The sequence below is a fragment of the Sus scrofa genome, chromosome 6 (assembly GCF_054392235.1).
Source record: "Sus scrofa isolate SSC_HxYL_T2T_F1_AM1 chromosome 6, Sscrofa_HxYL_maternal_Yorkshire_Landrace_v2.0, whole genome shotgun sequence".
Classification (NCBI taxonomy): domain Eukaryota; kingdom Metazoa; phylum Chordata; class Mammalia; order Artiodactyla; family Suidae; genus Sus; species Sus scrofa.
The window spans coordinates 69,691,887-69,708,839 of NC_139388.1; the positions used below are offsets into that span (position 1 = coordinate 69,691,887).

Consider the following 16,953-nt stretch of genomic DNA (forward strand, 5'->3'; position numbering starts at 1 on the left):
CAGTTTGTCTTCTTATGTAGATTACATAGGACACCTGGAAAATCCTTTGTGTGTTTTATGCAAAGGAGAATTGATTTGTTTAAGAAAAGCTGTACCTTTTGGGGTGGAAGTTAAAGACAGCGTTTCCGTTGTGGCACCGCGGAAACGGAAACGAATCCGACCGATTAGTATCCATGAAGACAACAGTTTCATCCCTGACCTCACGCTCAGTGAGTTAAGGATCTGGCGTCACCTTGAGTTGTGGTGCAGGTCGCGGACATGGCTCAGATCTTGCGTTGCTGTGGCTGTGGTGTCGGCTGGCAGCTGCAGCTCCACGTCGACCCCTAGCCCGGGAACTTCCATGTGCCGCGGGTGCAGCCCTTAAAAAAAAAAAAAAAAAAAAGAGAGAGACAAGCTTTCATCAAAGTTGAAGGTGGCTCTGAGCATGTGCACAAGCGGGCATAAACTTTCTGTCTGGCCGCGTTCAAGTGCACTTTCAGCCGATCTTGCTTTGCAGAGAAGACATTTGTTCCTCAAAAGAGCTTTATCTTCCTAGCGATACTCCCCCAAATGAGAGACCCAAAGAAAACGAAAATTCTCTTCAATGGAATCGGTGATGCTTTCATTGTGATTGTTCCTGCAGAAACCTCAAAATTTCGTTTGTGCTTATCGCTGGATTGAAATGAGCCATCAGCCTCATCGTATCAGGACTTCTCTTTCTAGTACAGTCAGCCCTTACAATACAGACCTGTGTTCCGCCCTGGGCTGGCTGAACGGACCTCCGTGAAAGAGGGGATCTGGAGGCCAGAAGCCCGAAATCCAGATGTGAGCAAGGCTGCTTCCCATGGGAGGCTCCGAGGGGGAATCTGTCCGATTCCCCCTCGGAGTCCTGGGCTTGTAGACCCGTCACCCCAATTCCTGCCTTGGAGTTCACGAAGCCTTCTCACTGTGTCCCTGTCTCTCCGTTTCTGGTTTCTGCCTCTTTAAGGACACTTACTGAATTTAGGGCCCACTCTAATCCAGGGTGACCATCTTGAGATCTTTATTGTACACATCTGAAAGGCCCTAATTCCAGATAAATTCACATGCTAAGGCTTGGGGTAGATATATCTTTTGGGGGATGGGGTGCTGTTCAACCTGCTAGAATAACTGTAATTTGGTGTCATTGGTTTCCTTTGTAATCTTGGGTATTTTACTGTATGCATTTGAAATAATCTTCCAAGAAGTGGCCTGGGACTGCCCCGCGGCGGAGGGGGGAGAGGCCGTGGCACGAATGTGCAGAAACTCGTTCTAAGCCATTCCTTCTTTATGAAAGAACAAGAGGCAGCCTCTCCCCCTCCCCAAGGCCAAGGGTGGAGGGGGCCGCTCCGCCACTCACCAGCTCTTGCCAACCCCGACCCCTGCCCACCCATTCACAGCCCCGGTGTCCTGGAAAACAGACCACCCATTCAAGCCCCAGCACCCCATCTTCCCAGTTGTGCTTGGGCCCACAGAGCTGGGAGAGAGAGCAGACACACTGGACAGAGCCACTCAGGTGCCTAGAGGTGGGGGTGGGGTGGGGAATCAGCCTGGGTGGGAGGTGAGTGGGAGGGACCTCAGAGGGAACCAGACAGGGGCAGGGATCTGCCAGGGTCCTTGAAAGGAGATGGGAACACTGAAGGCAGGTCTTAGGCCTGTGGAGTGGACATTTGGGGCACTCTAGAGGGCCAGTGGCCGGCACCTCTGTGGGCCTTGGTGCTGGAATTAGGCTCCCAGAGAGCGAGCCCCCAAGATGGACCTGGGAGCTGGAGGGCAGGGGGCACTGGCTCAGAACCTGCTGCAGCCCTGCCCACCTCTTCTGTTCTCCCATGGTGTTCTGGGTCCAAGGCTGAGGTAGAACTGTGGCAGTAGGGACATTCCTACCTGCACCCCCAATGTACACGTTTATCCCCCGCCCCACCCCACCGATGGGCACTGCAGCCAGAAAGCTCAGACCAAGTCATCCAGGTTGGGACTGGCGGCCCATGCCCAGCACCGGGGCGGGGCACAGAGGGCACAGCTGGCAGGGCTCTGGGCGAGTAGTGCGGAGCAGGCCTGGCCCTTCCAAAGCCTTGGACGGAGTCCCCAGGCTCTTCATCCATGGGCAGGGGCACCCATCTGCCTCCTCCTTGTAGGAGTCCAAGCTGGGGTTCCCCTGTGAGCTCCCACTGAGTGGCCCATGGGCATAAACATGAGAACCCCGGGTGGCGGGATGGGGAGATGCAGGGGGCCCCAGGGAAGGTTGGTCCAGGATTCCCACCCCAACCCCCGGGCACTGCCCAGTCCGCCTCCTGCCAGCCAGGGTGCAGGGGCCTGGGTGCGGGACTGGGCTGGGTGTCTCCTTTGTGGTCCTGCTCAGGGTGGCTGCACGTGGGAAGGACCTGTCCCTGGTGTGTCCCCACCCGGTGCCAGGTGGCAAGTCACCCCCTGAGGCCCTGGGTGGAGGGGGTGGCTCTAATTGCTCGCCTGCTGCTTCGAGGCTCAGGCCCTGAGGGGTGGGCAATGGGGGGGTGGGTTCGGCTGATTGGGCAGGTGGCTTCTCCTGCGGACAAGGATGCCTGGGTGGCACTAAGTCCTTCAGAGGGGGCAGGGAAGAAGGATGCCTTCCTGCCTGATGCCCTGTGATTTCAGAGGTCGCTTCCTGGGCTGTTTCTCCTTTGGGCCGAGACACGTAAGAAAGTCCCGGGGTTCTTCTGGGCGGGTTCCGGGCTCTCACAGCGGTGCCCGCCTGCCAGAAAGAGGCTCCTCCTGAGTGCTGCCCACTCCAGCCGGGCTGCCGTGGGGGTGGGGGGCTGTGGCCAGCGTGGGGACCAGGAGAGCAGCCCGGGGCCCAGTGTGGGTCCTGCCCTCCCAAGAACTGATGTCAGAGCAGGTGATTTGACATGCCACAGAGAGGCACCTCGCCTCTGCAGAGCCGACGGGGCTGCGAGAGGGAACGCTGCGTCCCCCGTTTTAGAGGCCCTGCTGTCCAGGCAGGATGCAATTGAATGCACAAGTCAAACCGCCGTCTTTGCACCCGGCTGCCTGCCGGGCACTTAGGGTCTCCTTTTTTGCAGTGTGTGCCATGCAAATTTAACATCTCGGCTCCCCCCCCCCCCCCCCGCCCACAGAGGGAGGGCCCTGGTCATTAGCATGCAGATTAAGGAGCCACCCTCAGTGTTTGCTAAGCTGGGATCTGCAAAGCCCCCCGGGATTAAAGAGCCCTCTCCTTTCACGCTACAATCCTCTGCTTCCCCCTCCCCAGTGACAACCCACAAAACCCCTGCAATTAGGAGAGACGCCGTCTTTTTTTTTTTTTTTTTTCCTCTCTCGGAGTCAGGCAAGCTCCAACTCGCTCCCGGCCTCTTAGCTTCTGATCAGGGACTCTCGTTGACTAATTACTTGGCAGTAATGAGGGAGGAGAACTCGGGTTGTGAACGTCCTGCCGAGGTTTTAGGATGAAGCTGCAAATTAAAAAACGAGGTATTGGTAAACAGGACGCTAATTGGATGAATGTGAAAATAATGAATTCTGATAAAAATAGCAAAATAGACAATGAGAAGATTGAGGTCAGGGTGGTTCCAGGAAGGCTTCGTCTGGTCTGTGTGATTTTCGAAAGGACTAGAATAATAGGAAGAGTCCAGGACCAAAAAACACCTGCCTGCTCACTCATTCCCGCTGTGTGGTCATGACGCTTCACACCTGCACATGTGTGTGCATGTACGTGCGCACGCGTGTGTGCTTATGTGTGTGTGTGTGTGTGTGCACACGTGTGTGTGCCATCCCTGAAGGGTGAGGCTTTTGGCTCTGGTGTCGGCAGTATCTGTAGTCACCACCTTTCCCGGCTTCTGTTCTTTACTTTTTTTAATGGCTGCACCCGTGGCGAATGCAAGTTCACAGGCCAGGGGTCGAATCCGAGCCACAGCTGTGACCTGTGCCACTGCTGCAGCAACACCGGATCCTTTAACCCGCCGCACCAGGCAGGGGATCCAACCTGCACCTCTGCAGTGACCTGAGGTGCCACAGTTGTCGTCTTAACCCAGTGCAGTGCAGCGGGAACGCCTTGGGACTGCTGTTCTGCAAAGCACCTTACACTTCCTCAGGCTTAGTGTGGCACGAATTCCGGTTCTAGGGACCCTAGGAATGGGGTAATCACTGCAAATGCTGTTTCCCAAACGTGTGTCATGTGAAAGTGTATCAGCTTCAAGTTCGGTGGCCTCGCACAGCATGGATTTGTTTTCCTGCAGTTGTGACGGAGATGGCTCAACTCGGTCTCACTGGACGGACGTCCGGGGGCTGGCAGGGCTGGTTCCTTCAGAGGCTCCAGGGGAGAATCTGTTTCTTGCCTTTTCTGGCTTCTAGAGGCACCCACATTCCTTGGCTTCTGGCCCCATCCTCCCCCTGCAAAGTCACAGCCCAGCACCTTCCCTCCTCCCTGACCTCTGCCACCCAAGGGCTCCTCTCCAGGTGCTTAATCCCACCCACAGTGCCCCTCTCGCCGTGTCCACTTGGGGCTGCGCTGAGCTTTCTGTGCTGCTGCCTACAGCAGGCAGGGAGGGACAGTCTGTGGGGACACAGTTGGTCTCCCAAATCTGTGTCCTCTTCAGAGTCCTTCTGCCCAGCTGTTAAAAATCAGTTGGAAATTTAGGCTGTAGTATTGTGGCTGTGTATTACGTTGAATGCTCTGAATTTCCTGTGTGTGGGGTGTGGGTGTGTATGTGTATTGTGTGTGTGTGTGTGCGTGTGTGTGCAGGACAAAAAGAGCTGGATGGGAACAATTTCAGGGCTGGATCTGATACCGCAAAAGATGGCATCCAAGCTGTTAGAAGCCCCCACTGACATATTACAGGTGAACTGATATCATTTGCAGAAGTGGCTTCGATTGAAAGATGACAGATGCTGAGGTGCGGGGGGTGGGGTGGGGGGCACAGCCGTTGGGTCCACGGTGCCTTTCTCGCTTCTTCTGAGTGTGTTTGGAAATGTCAACCAAGAAGGGTTGAAGGTGAGTTCCCGTCGTGGCGCAGTGGTCAATGAATCCGACTAGGAACCATGAGGTTGCGAGTTCTATTCCTGGCCTCTCTCAGTGGGTTAAGGATCCAGCGTTGCCTTGAGCTGTGGTGTAGGTTGCAGACTTGGCTCAGATCTGGCGTTGCTGTGGTGTAGGCTGGCGGCTACAGCTCCCATTCGACCCATAGCCTGGGAACCTCCATAGGCCGCGGGAGCACCCCTAGAAAAGGCAGAAAGACAAAAAAAAAAAAGTAGAAGGAAAATGTGCAAACGCAGATGGAGACAGTGGCTGCCCCGCCTCCAGCTCTGCTTCCCACTGTGGGGCTGTTGCCGGTGGGTCACTGTACAGAGGGCATGACGTCCCAAGCAGGGCTGGCTAGCCCCAGGGCCCCTGGCCATGCTCCGCCCCGTCTGCCCTGAGGCTCCGGGCCGCCACGCTGCTTCCACCGCTCCAATGTCATCGCCTAGGCGACAGGGACGCTGCCACCACCTCCTGCCTGCCCAGCCACGAGCCAGCAAAGGCCTCCTGGCTGTCTCCCCTCTCCACGGACCCTCGGGGGCCAGGCTCCGCCAAGGTAGGCTCGGTTCCATCTGGCCTTCTTCTTTCAGGTGCTGGTTGGGGCTCCAGAGGCCCGTGCCCACTGGCTCTCACCTGGCGCTTTTGAATGGGGTGCCCCGGGGGCAGGGGTGGCAGAGAGGCCATGCCCGTGGCTCCCCTGATGGGCCAGCTGGAAAAGCTGCTGCTGGGTGGCACTGCCATCTGCTTGGGCAGGGGCAATTTGCATGGCCCCCAAGCGGGGACAGACAGGATGGGGACAGAAACCATTCTGATGTCACCGTCTCCCCACTTGGACCCGCCGAAAACTCTCTCCACTTCCTGCCAAGGAGGCCCTGCCCTGAGCTCAGCCAGGATTCCCCAGGGGCCACCACTCCTCAGCCCCAGGGGGCCAGCCCAGAACTGGCTTTCCCTGCCTCCCTCACCCCCAGGAGGCCCCAGAGCCCGTCCTTGCCGCCCAGGCCCTCGCCTGGCTGCCTCCAGGCATGACTAAGACCTGGGCAGTAGGCGTGGACTCCCTGGGGTGCCTGCCTGCCTCTGCAGTCCCTGGGCCACCCGCCTCCAGAGCATTCGAGGAGAGGGGCGCGGGGGAGTCCCTGTCCTGAGGGCAGGTGTTCACGTGCAGGTGTGTGTACACATGTGCCTCTGTGTGCGCGTGTGTCCTCAAGTGCCCGTCCCCGTCGATGGCGCCCACCGGGTGAGGGCCTCTGTGGCTGCCCTCCAGCCTGTGCGCACTGTGGGGAAGCAGCCTGGAGCCGGCATCCAGTGGGGGTGAGTCTGACAGGAGCCGGCCAAGGGCGGATGTATAGACGGCCCCGCGGGTCAGATAGGAGCTGCATCTGCACCTTGAGGCTCCCCGGGAGTCCTGCTGGATGCTTTTGTGCAGATCAACCCCATTCTGCAGATGAGAAAACAGAGGGCCTGAATGTGCCCACGGCTGGCAGATGGCAGAAGGTGCCGAGTCTGAGCCGGCAGAGGGGCTGAAATCAAAAGTGCGTTTAGCCCCATGTGGACTGGGTGGGAGGGGGCCCCCGGGGCAGGACACGTGTCCTCACCCCTTCGTGTCCCCTCCTGCATCCCCATGGCCCATACCCCCCCTCACCTGGACCCATCCACGGCCTCCTCGCTGACACCAGCCCCTGGGTTCAGCAGCCCAGGCTGTACCCCCTGGGTGCCCGCCCTCACCCACAGCCAACTGCCTCCCTCTGGCCGAACCCCCTTCTCAGTCCCCAAGACCCAGAGCCTTCCTGTGGCCAGGACACCCCGTCCCCTCTCCAGCCCACGCTGCTCCTCCTGCCTCCCCTACCTGAAGGGCCGTGGGCACCTGTCCTTGGCTGAGCTCCACCCTCCGGCCCCTCTTCCCCTCCTCCCCTCAGCTCATCAGACCTAGAACTGGCCTGACCTTGGGCCTGTCCACACCCTTTCAGGAGGCCCTTCACATGGGGGAGCCTTGTTCTCTTGTCTGTCCCCCAGGAGAGGGGTCCCCTGGAGGGCGGGGCTGTTGAATGGGCAGGGATCCTAACCAGAGTTAGGCACAAACCCGCCTTGGCTCTTCTGAGCTGTGTGGCCTTGGGCAAGTGGTCGACTCTCTCTGTGCTTCTGTGAGACGGTGGAATTGAGGGTGCCTAGTGCCTTCCTTGAGGGTCCCTCGGAAATATGGCGGGTCCCAGGCTGGGGTGGGCAGAGTGAGGACACCGCAGATGTTGGGCGTCAAAAGATAGCCCCCAGGCTGGAGGTAGGGTGGGGCCCCTGGAGGCGCGGGGACAGGGGGAGGCAGGGGCCGAGGCCCCTGGAACGCTGGCCGCTGCTCCTGGAGGGAGAGAGGGGTGGAGGGACCACCATCATAGCCATGTGGATAAAGTCACATCAAACATCAGCTGACATCAGAGCCAGAAAGGGACGTGGTTCCGTGGCAGAGGCTGCCCTGGAGGAAAATCAGGGCCTCCGAGGATGGCGGGAGGTGGGGTGCTGAGTGGGGGGTATGAGAGTTTGGGAAACCAGTGCCCCCTGAGCTCAGAGCGAGGAGCCCAGACGGGGAGGCACGGGGTCTGCACGGGGTTGGGACATGACTGAGTGGGTTCCCTTCCAGGAACGTGGAGGAGGCCAGAGGAGGGCGACCAGGTGGGGATGATGCTGTGGGAATAGCCATGCAGGGTGTGGTCGAAGGAGCGCAGATGCTTGTCTGGGGGAGAGAAGATTCTGGAGGATAGCCTGGCACCCTGGCCTGTAAGGGTGGGACCCTGGGAATGGAGGGTTGGAGGAGACAGATGGAAGGGGCAGGGTGTCTGGTCAGTGAGGCTGTGCAGCTGTCCTCTGGTCCCCTCCCGGGTGGTCCCCGAGGCAGGGGCTCCTCCAGCAAAGGTGGCCGTTTGCCCCCAGATGCATCCCTGCCAGTCACCTGCTTACATGGGTATTGACTGCCACCTGCATTGTGCCAGGCACTTTTGGGCCCTGGGGATGCAGCAGGGCCCTGGGGACCCGCCCCTGGGGACCCTGTTTAGTGGAGCGAGATGCCAGGAAGCAGGGGTGTCTGTCCAGGGCTGCTGAGGGCTTCCCGGGGTCTCTTCTGCGATGGGTTTTGACGCCATTCACTCTGCAGGTGATGAGACAACGCGCAAAAGAGGAGTCAGGGAGGGGCCCAGGATTAAATTGGGCCATGCAGGAGCCAGCCGGGGTGGTCCGTGTGTCGGTGCGGTCAGCTGGAGGGCCAGCGTGGCAAGAGGACCGCAAGCCAGTGGAGAAGCAGGAGATGTGGTGGGGGAGGGGTGGGCAGGTCCCGGGGGCTTGCGGGGGGTCGGTGGGGGGAGACTCCTGGTTTGTCAGAGCCTCGAGGGTCCAGAGGGTGGGGCGCATGACCCCCACCTCCACGCCCACTGTTGGGACATCGGTGGCAGGGAGTCTGGCTCAGAGGCTGTTGTGCTTACAGGGAGGTGGGGAGGCTGAGGGGGTCCAGGCCTGGGGTGGCCCCGTGGGTGGGAGGGCCGGATTCGGATCCCTGTGGAGGTGGGTTTGGAGATGGGCAGGGGCGGAGTGGTCCAGGCCGCCGTCCACTCCTCTGGCCCGCTCCCTACCACCCTCAGCCCACCCTTGGAATGGGTCAGGGCTGAAAGCTCAGTCACACCTGCGCTGTTCTCAAGTGTCCCTTCATTTCCAGCCTCATGAGGCTCCCATCCTGCGGCCGCCCCGTCCCCTGGGTCCCCTACCCACCCCCGTGCTGGTCCACACCTCCCCCAGGACGACCTCACTTCTGTCCCCACTCCCTTGGCCGGCACCCCCCTCCCAGCAGCTGGCTGGGTGCTGCCCTGGAAGCTTCCCGTGGTGGTGCAGATGGGCTCAGGGCTCTCTCACATCTCCAAGTTCAGGGGCGCCACGCCAGACACCCTTGACCTGTCCCTACACTGCCCCCTTCTTAGACCCAGGGCCCCCCCCACCAGCATCACCCTCTCTGCCGTCCACACTGTGGTCCTTCTGAGAGAAAGTTTACCCCCCATCTGGTCCCCTGTGCCTCTGACCACCCGGCTCCCCTTCCTCCAGACTGGGGGGGGGGGTGGGCTGGGGGCCGAGGCTTCTCCCCGCTCCTGGTGTCCAGCCTTTGAAGCCCAAGCAGGAATCAGTCATTTTGCCTCCAGCGGGTGGCTGCTCCCTGGGAGTCTCTGCTGCCATGGGCTGCTCAATCCCCTCGGTCTTCTGCAGGCGCCTCATTGTTGGAGAGGCCACTGAGGGGGCGGCCTCTGCAAATGAACCAGGGACAGAGCAGCCACCAGACCTGGCCTCGGCGCTCTGCTGCCCCAGGGGGCCACAGCTGGCTTTGCTCTCCTGCTGCCACCCCGGTCCTCAGTGGCCCCAGGTGTACTGTATCTCGAGCTCCAGGACTGCCTGTCTCAGCGCCCCGCTGCGTGATGTTGCTTTATCCGTGCGTCATGAGAGGCAAGCTCAGAGTGGGCAAGACACCTCCAGGGTCACATGGGTGCAGAGGGGCAGAGGTGGGCTGTGTGGACAGGGTGGAGACGGGCGAGAGGGAGCTGGGAGTGTGCCGGGCCGTACCGGGCTGCAGAGCAGAAAACCGAGGCACAGGAACCGTGTGTCTAGGTCTGACCTGCACACGCTCGGGACGGAGGCCGGGATGGGAGGAGAACCACGGGCAGGTCAGCAGGGTGCAGCCTGGGCCCCGGACGTGGGTAGGACCTTGATGTGCAACGGTGGACGGGAGACTCCCCGGCAGGAGGCGGGGGCGCCGGGTGGGTGGGGCCCTCGTGGAGAGGCAGCGGGAGGGCAGGGTCAAGGGCAAGGATGCAGGGGTGGGCCAGCGTCTGGGCTGGACTCCTTGCACCGTCCTGCAGGGGTGTCCCACGGCTCGGCCATGCGTTGTCGTTTGTTTTGTTTGGCTGCAAGAGTGAGTTCCTCCAGCAGGGAGCCGGCCTGGGGCAGCCGTGTCCCGCGGGGCGGGGGGCCCGGAGCTGCTGGGTGCCCACCTCTCAGCTCTGCCAAAGGCCTGCCCCAGCCAAGGCTGGCTGCGTGGGGAGCCCGGCAGCTCTGGAGGATTCCGTCAGCCGTTTCCTCCCCGAAGTGCGTAAGGCCCACGTGGTCAGAGGGCCGCCACCCAGCTCCCTGCCTCACGTGGGTGCTAAGCCAACCGTTAGATTCAAACAGAAACTGCCGGGCAACCCGCGGGGCTCCCTGCGGGCCCGGGTGCCACAGGGAGGCTGACCTTGCCCCGGGTCTGGCTGCGGGTCGGGACCGAGGCTGGTGGCCGGTAAGAGGCTGGCGGGGGGCGAGGTGGCGGGGCTGGGCGATTCCTGGGGCCGCTCCCAGGCTCTGCCTCCCCGCCCTCCCGGGGGCCCAGGCCAGGAGGGAGAGAGGTCGGCTTAGTCGGGCACCTCCAGCTGTTTCCACAAGTGCACCCTGGCCCAGGGTGGGGAGGCTAAATTTGTCTCATCATCAGCGCGGGTCGCCCCCGCAGTGTGGCAGAGGAAGCGGGAAGCCACCCCAGGGTGACGGAGGCCTCGGCCGTGCCCTCCCCCCCCCACCCACCCCGGCCTTTCCGCCGGGGGTCCGGGGGCCGTCCTGGCCGGGTCTGGCCCAGGGTCCTCTCCCCACCCCGCCCCCACTGGCCCAGCAGGGACGGAGGCTGCCCAGGCTCCTGTGGCCACGTGGCCGGGTGCAGGCGGGAGGGGTGGGGGGAGATGGCCGCTGCCCTTGTGTCCTGAGAGGGACAGTACTTCTGGCCGTCACTGCAGGAGGGACCCCTGCCCCGGCCCAACCCCATCGGGCCAGGGCAGTCCATTCCGGGGGGTGGCTGGGGCCACCGAGACCCCCCAGCTCCGAGGGCTTTGGAGGCTGGGTGCCGAGTGTCCTGCTGGAATTCGGCCTGGCCGCCGTCCTTCCGGGGACAGCGCCATTTCGCCGCCTGGGGACAGCGCCATTTTGCAGTAGGGCCGCCTGTTTCCTGTGTCCCTGTGTGATGGCCGTCTGACCCCTCCGCCCAGGTAGGGGACTTCTGGGCGCCGGGGCGTCCTGCAGCCTCCTGGAGACAAGGCTCAGGGTATTGGAAGGGGCCTGGGCAGGCCCGCGGGGTCCCTCAGGCGCTGGGACGTCCTGCAGCCTCCTGGTGACAAGGCCCAGGGTATTGGAAGGGGCCTGGGCAGGCCCTCGGGGTCCCTCGGCGATGGCGTAGGTTTACCTTCCCGAAGATCTCAACCTGTCCGTTTGCTGAAATAACCAGCGGGGAGCAGCTGGAATCACCTGCAGATCCAGATGGATTGTTCTGGGGTGGAAGGCAGAGGGGGGGGTCTTTGGGTCTTTCCCCACTAACCTCATTGAAGCCGGGCCCCCTCCTCAAAGGCTGGTGGCCAGATGGCCGTGGGGGCAGGGTCTGTGCCCTCGGTGGTCCCTCCCTGTGCTCAGGCCAAATGTCCACCCTCTCGACCAGGACCCTTCTGGGGGCAGGGCTGTCTCTGTGGATGGGGTTTCCTCTTGGGGGTTCATAGGGGCCCCAGTTTACATGCAGTGGTTCTAGGGCCCTGGGCAGGGTGGGCAGAGCCGAAGTCCTGCCGGGCCAATGCAGCCAGTGGGACCACGCAGTCCAAGGGGTCTTGCTCTGGCACCTTCCAGGTGAGGGCAGAGTCGGGGGCATCCTGAGCAGAGTCACGGGGGACAGTGGCAGGATGCGGGCAGGGTGGGGAGTGGACCAAGGCTGAGCATGGAAGCAGCCCCCCCGTGAGGATGGGTCGCACAGGGACAGGGCAGGGAGCAGCGAGGGGACTGTGGGAACAGGGTGGGGAGCCAGGGGAGGCTGTGCGACTTGCTGGCATTGGGGAGGACTAGGTCAGAGGTCGAGCCCTCCTTGAAGGGAGCGCTCAGCCTGTCAGGCCTCCAGGCCCACCAGCCTCGTCCAGAGGGGCTCCATGGGGAGCAAGGCCTTCAGCTGACCAGGGGCCTTGGTAGCTGGGGGCAACTTTCCTGAGCCTCTGGGCATCTGCCCTGGGGTGGCGGCCACTGCCCCCCAGGGCATGTGAGAGCCTGGGACCCTGGCAGCAGCTGGCCCCGCCTCTGCCTGTGGCACTGGACCTCTGGGCTAGAACCTTCTCTGCTGGGGGCTGGGGTGCACTTAGGATGCTGAGCAGTTTCCCCTTCCCCGGGTGGCCCTCAGAGCCCTCAGGAAGCCCCTTGTCGCCTCGAGAAGTCAGTGGGGTATGGGGCTGTGTCTCCACTCAAGCGAGGCCACGCACACCCACCCCGCCCCTCGGACGTCACAGAGATTGCCTGGAAATTTCTTGAGGTGAAGCGGTTTCAGCGGCCTCAGCCCACAGGCAGCTGGGGCAGGTCGGAGGTGCCTGAGCAGTGGCCCAGCTGCCTTGAGAACGGGCGGCATGCTGCTCTCGTGGGGCTGCCCCCCGAGTCCAGCCCCCACCCCGCCTTCTCACGCCCTCGTCTTTCCCAAAGACCGACTGCCGGGTCCAGGGCAACGGGACAGGGTGCGTTTTCTTCCCAGAGCAACTTGATCTGGGAAAAGCAGAGCTGGTCCCTCTCCCGCCACCCCTGCAGCATTGCTTTTCACAGCGGCGTCATCACAGCCACCTCGAGGGGCTCCCAGGGGGGCCCCAGAGGTCCATTTCCTCCCCCACACACGTGCTTTTCTTTCTTTCTTTCTTTTTTGGCTTTTTAGGGCCACATCCGCGGCATATGGAGGGTCCCAGGCTAGGGGTCCGATTGGAGCTACAGCTGCCGGCCGACACCAGAGCCGTAGCAACGCACGATCCGAGCCGCCTCTGCGACCTACACTGCAGCTCATGGCAATGCCGGATCCTTCACCCACTGAGCGAGGCCAGGGATCGAACCCACAACCTCCTGGTTCCTAGCCAGATTTGTTTCCGCTGCGCTGCAAGGGGAACTGCTGTACTTTTCTCTTTGAAATAATTTTTATTGGAGTTGATTAACAGTACTGAGTCAGTTTCTGCCGTACAGCGCAGCGACCCAGTCACACGTGCATGTCCGTTCTGTTTCCCACCCCATCTTCCATCGTCGTGTTCTACCCCGAGAGGCGGGACCAAGTTCCCTGGGCTGGATGGCAGGGCCTCTCTGCTTCTTCGTTCCAAACTGACATGTGCTTTTTAAAATGATTTCCCTCGTTTAAATCCTTTTCACTGTGAGCACATTTCCAAATTGGAGGCGCACGTTGGGGAACCTGGATTTCGTGAACTGGAAGTGGTTTCAGAACTGTTTCGTATTTGTCACCTCTGCGACCTTTGGCCACCTTGGCTGAGATGCTGCAGTGGGTAAGGGAATAGGTGTCCCTGCCCCGGGGGCGAGAGGGCTGGACCCACGGAGCCCTGGGTGTTCGGCGGCACCCCTTCCTCGGGCACCAGAGCCTGCCCGTGTGGGCGCTCCCTGACACCTGCGGGGACCAGGTCTGCGGTGCCATCCCTCCTAATCCAGCACAGCCAGCTCGTCGGGGTTTTCCAGGGAAGCTGGAAATCTGGGTGCCACGTGGCTCCTGGGTCAGGTCCCTTGGACCTCCTGCATGTGGCGGGGCAGGCAGCTGGACCCACTCTGCTGGAGAACCTGCGTGGATGTCGCCCTCAGAGGCCAGCGCCGCCCTCGGGTGGGCAGCCAGTGGGGCCTCCTCAGGCTCTCCCTGTGATGTTCTCCCCCAGGGGGTCTGTCCCAGAGTCACCGAGTCCCCTGGGTGCTGGCTAAAAGCCTGGACTCCCAGGTTGGGGTGCACTGGGGGCAGAAGCAGCGGGGTGGGCTGAATGCAGTGGAGTTTGGTGAACCCTGACGAGCCCTTCCTGCCAGTGAGGCTGAACGTGCCCTCCTGGGGGTGAGGGCTGGGGCTGGGGGAGGCCCCCGCCATCCCTCCTGCTTCCCCCGAGGGGAAGGTCTGTCCCTGAGCCGGAGCTGGCTTGAGTGTGCAGGCGCCTCTGAGGCCAGCCTCTTGGGGTGAAGCAGGGGGTGGGGTGGAAGTCGCTGGCTGTGTCCCCCCAGGGTGGGGGCTCTCTGTCCCTGCTCCCAGCTGGCTGTTCCGTTCCCTTGGCAGGGAGGGGGGGTCTGTCCCTCAGCCTGGCGGGCAGATTCCCGAGCTGATGTGCCTCCCCAGTGCTGGGCGGCAGGAGCTGCTGAGAACGGGACTGCGCTGTGGGGAGAAACTAACTTCCTTGCTGCTGGCAGGTGAAGTGCTCAGGACGTAGCCTGAGGCGCTTGTTCTCCCCGCATGTGCTGCTAGGCTCTTCCTCTAAAATTGAAAGAAATTCTTTACCGGGGTTCCTGTTGTGGCTCAGCGGTAGCAAACCCGACTAGGATCCAGAGGATGTGGGTTTGATCCCTGGCCCTGCTCAGTGGGTTAAGGATCTGGTGTTGCTGTGAGCTGTGGTGTAGGTTGCAGATGTGGCTCGGATCCTGCGTTGCTGTGTCTGTGGGCTCTGACAGCTGCAGCTCCAATTCGACCCCTAGCCTGGGAACGTCCTCACGCTGTGAGTGCGGCCCTAAAAAGCAAAAAAAAAAAGAAGTCTTTATTGAGGTGAAATTCACGTGGCATAAAACTGAGGATTCCAGGGCGTTTAGCACACTGACCGCTGTATGCAGCCATCACCCCATCTTGTTCCCAAAGCCACTCCCTGTCCCCCGCCCCACCCCTGCAGCCACCAGTCTGCCTTCCGTCTCTGCGGGTCACCTATTCTGGACATTTTATAAATGGACTCCCAAGACACGTGGCCTCTTTCACTCAGCGTGGTGTTCCGAGGTTCCCGGTGACAAAGCCTGTGTGAGGGCCCTTCGTTTGGGTGGCGGAGTACTATTCCATCGTGTGGACCTGCCATGCTGTGTTTATTCACCTGTCTGTTGAGCGCCTGTCCTCTGTTGTCAGTGGCGTGGCCGGTATGAGACCTTGCCCTCCACTGGCTGAGTGACATCAGGCAAGATGCTGTCCATCTCTGGGCTCAGATGGTCCACTGGCAAAATGAGGGAGATGGGACCAAATAGCCGGGCCAGTCGAGCCTCATGTTGGCACACCCTGCCCACAACAAGAGGCCACCCTGACTCATCTCTACGCGCCCAAAATAGAGCAGCCCAGGGGAATAGGTGAGGGTGGGTTTCTGCCCGGCTTCGGCGTGGTGGCCTGCGCCACAGCCAGGCCAGCCTGCCCGTTCTGCTTTCTGCGAAGCTCCCCCCGTTCTGCATCACCGCGTGGCCACCTCCACACCTGGGTTTAGACAGCTCGGCCCAGGATAGGAGTGACCTCCCCAGCACAGGAGGCATGCAAGCGAGCCGTTGGTCAGCCCCTTGTTAAAACCTGTGGATTGTGTGGTGAACATTTGAGGTGGAGGGGAATGAGGCATGACTTAAGTTATTTCCAACTCTGAGAAAGCCCCTTGGTTGTTCCTGCACTTAGGGCTGTGCTGTGAGACCTCAGCAGACCAGTTTATCTCTCTGGGCCTGGGTCTCCTGAAAGCGGGTGGCTTGCTCTCCGAGCCTGCTGGAGAGTTGGTCTCTGGCCAGCACTTTCTAGGCTACTCGTCCTGGCCGTCCTCTCTTGCCCCACCCTGGCCTATCCCACCCGGCCCTTCCCAGCTCGTGCCGCTGCTCCAGGCACGGCGGCCTGGCACGTGGCAGCTGCGGGAGCATGCCTCAGGCCTCTCTTGGTGCCTGCCGCCTGGGGACAGACCAGGCGACAGATTGCGGGCTGACCCTCCCTCCCCTAGCAGCCGTGGGCAGGTCCAGGCCTGCCTGCTTGGGCACTGCCAAGCAGTGGCCGGGCTGACTCCCGTGGCCCCTTGCCAAGGACCTAGAGGCCCGCCCAGGGAGATGTCGCTTCAGCCTGAGTAGGGGCAGTGGGCAGGGCGGGCTCTGGTTTCCCCGCCCCTCCCGCCCTGTAGAACGAGGGGTCCAGCTGTGCCCAGCTTGGTCACCGTCACCTCCTCCTGAGTGGAAGGGGCTGCTCCTGGTGGGATCTGGGCATAGAGGTTCTCAGGAGGTGCAAGGTGGGGTCAGAGGCCAGCAGACCCTGAGTCGAGGAAGCCCAGCCCCCGGGCATCTCCTGTGAACAGGGTCCACGCATACACTGACCCCCTCCAGTGACAGCAGCTTCGTGGCCTCGGCCTCAGTGGCTGCCTCATGAGGTTTTCATTGCTTTTGCGTCCAGGTCGCAGGTGAGGGTCCCACCTCTAAGGTGAGAGGCCACCCAGGGCTCCAGCAATCAGACACCGCCAGCCTGATACCCAGGCCTCAGGTGGGCCCTGCATGTGCCCTTCCTGGGGGACCCGGGATCTGAGCTGTCGCCAGCTGCTGGGGCATCGGGAGCCCCTAGATCTGGCTTCACCGCCACCAGGCTAGACCCATTCTAACAAGGCCTACATGTGTTCAAGTGTAATTACGACCCAGGCACAGCAGAGACTTAAGTCCTATGCCTGAGGGGCCCTGCAGCAGCCCACAATGGGGGGGGGGCATGAAGGGTGAGAGCCCTCACCAGCACCCCAGGGCATCCTCCAGGTGTCACCGACCACCTGCGCCCCAAGGATGTGACTGAGGCGCCCCGAGGATGCCCTCTGACCTCACTGTGGTTCTTTCGTTTTGCCAGAGTGAGCTGCCCACGGCCAGGTGTGCGAAGATGTCCCAGTCCGCCCAGCCCACCACCACCGATGAGGGGGCCACGTTCCAGCACCTCTGGAGCTCCCTGTGAGTGTCTTCCCCAGTGGCTGGACCCGGGGCAGGGCTGGGCCTGGGGGCTGGGGGCTGCTGCCTCGGGCTTTCTCCTGGGGCACAGAGTCCAAAGTCTGGGCTCCTTCCTCTGACCAGCCCTCCAGGAGGGTCGGGGCCGGGAGAGGCCCAGGGGACAGAGTCTGCATGTGGCCATGCCCGCCTGGCACTCACACCAGCCCTGGAGCAGCTGGTGGGGTGAGGAGGTCGGAGGCTGAAGGAAT

General features: G+C 61.7%; 1 protein-coding gene across 14 annotated transcripts in view; it reads left to right on the plus strand.

Moving 5' to 3' along the window:
• TP73 (tumor protein p73) overlaps positions 1-16,953 on the plus strand; it is a 59,256-nt gene that overhangs the window by 2,676 nt on the left and 39,627 nt on the right. For 7 of the 14 annotated variants that reach the window (XR_014806969.1, XR_014806968.1, XM_021095218.2 and 4 more), the window contains exon 2: positions 16,611-16,708. Coding sequence is in view for 12 of the 14 variants with exons in the window: in XM_021095218.2 (XP_020950877.1) it covers positions 16,641-16,708 (68 nt within the window). In the remaining 2 variants the exon portion in view is untranslated. Of the gene's footprint in view, positions 1-5,393; positions 5,559-10,127; positions 10,293-10,489; positions 11,026-16,610; positions 16,709-16,953 lie in introns of those variants that run through there. The other 7 variants (XM_021095216.2, XM_084962637.1, XM_084962630.1 and 4 more) reach the window with 5 other exon arrangements.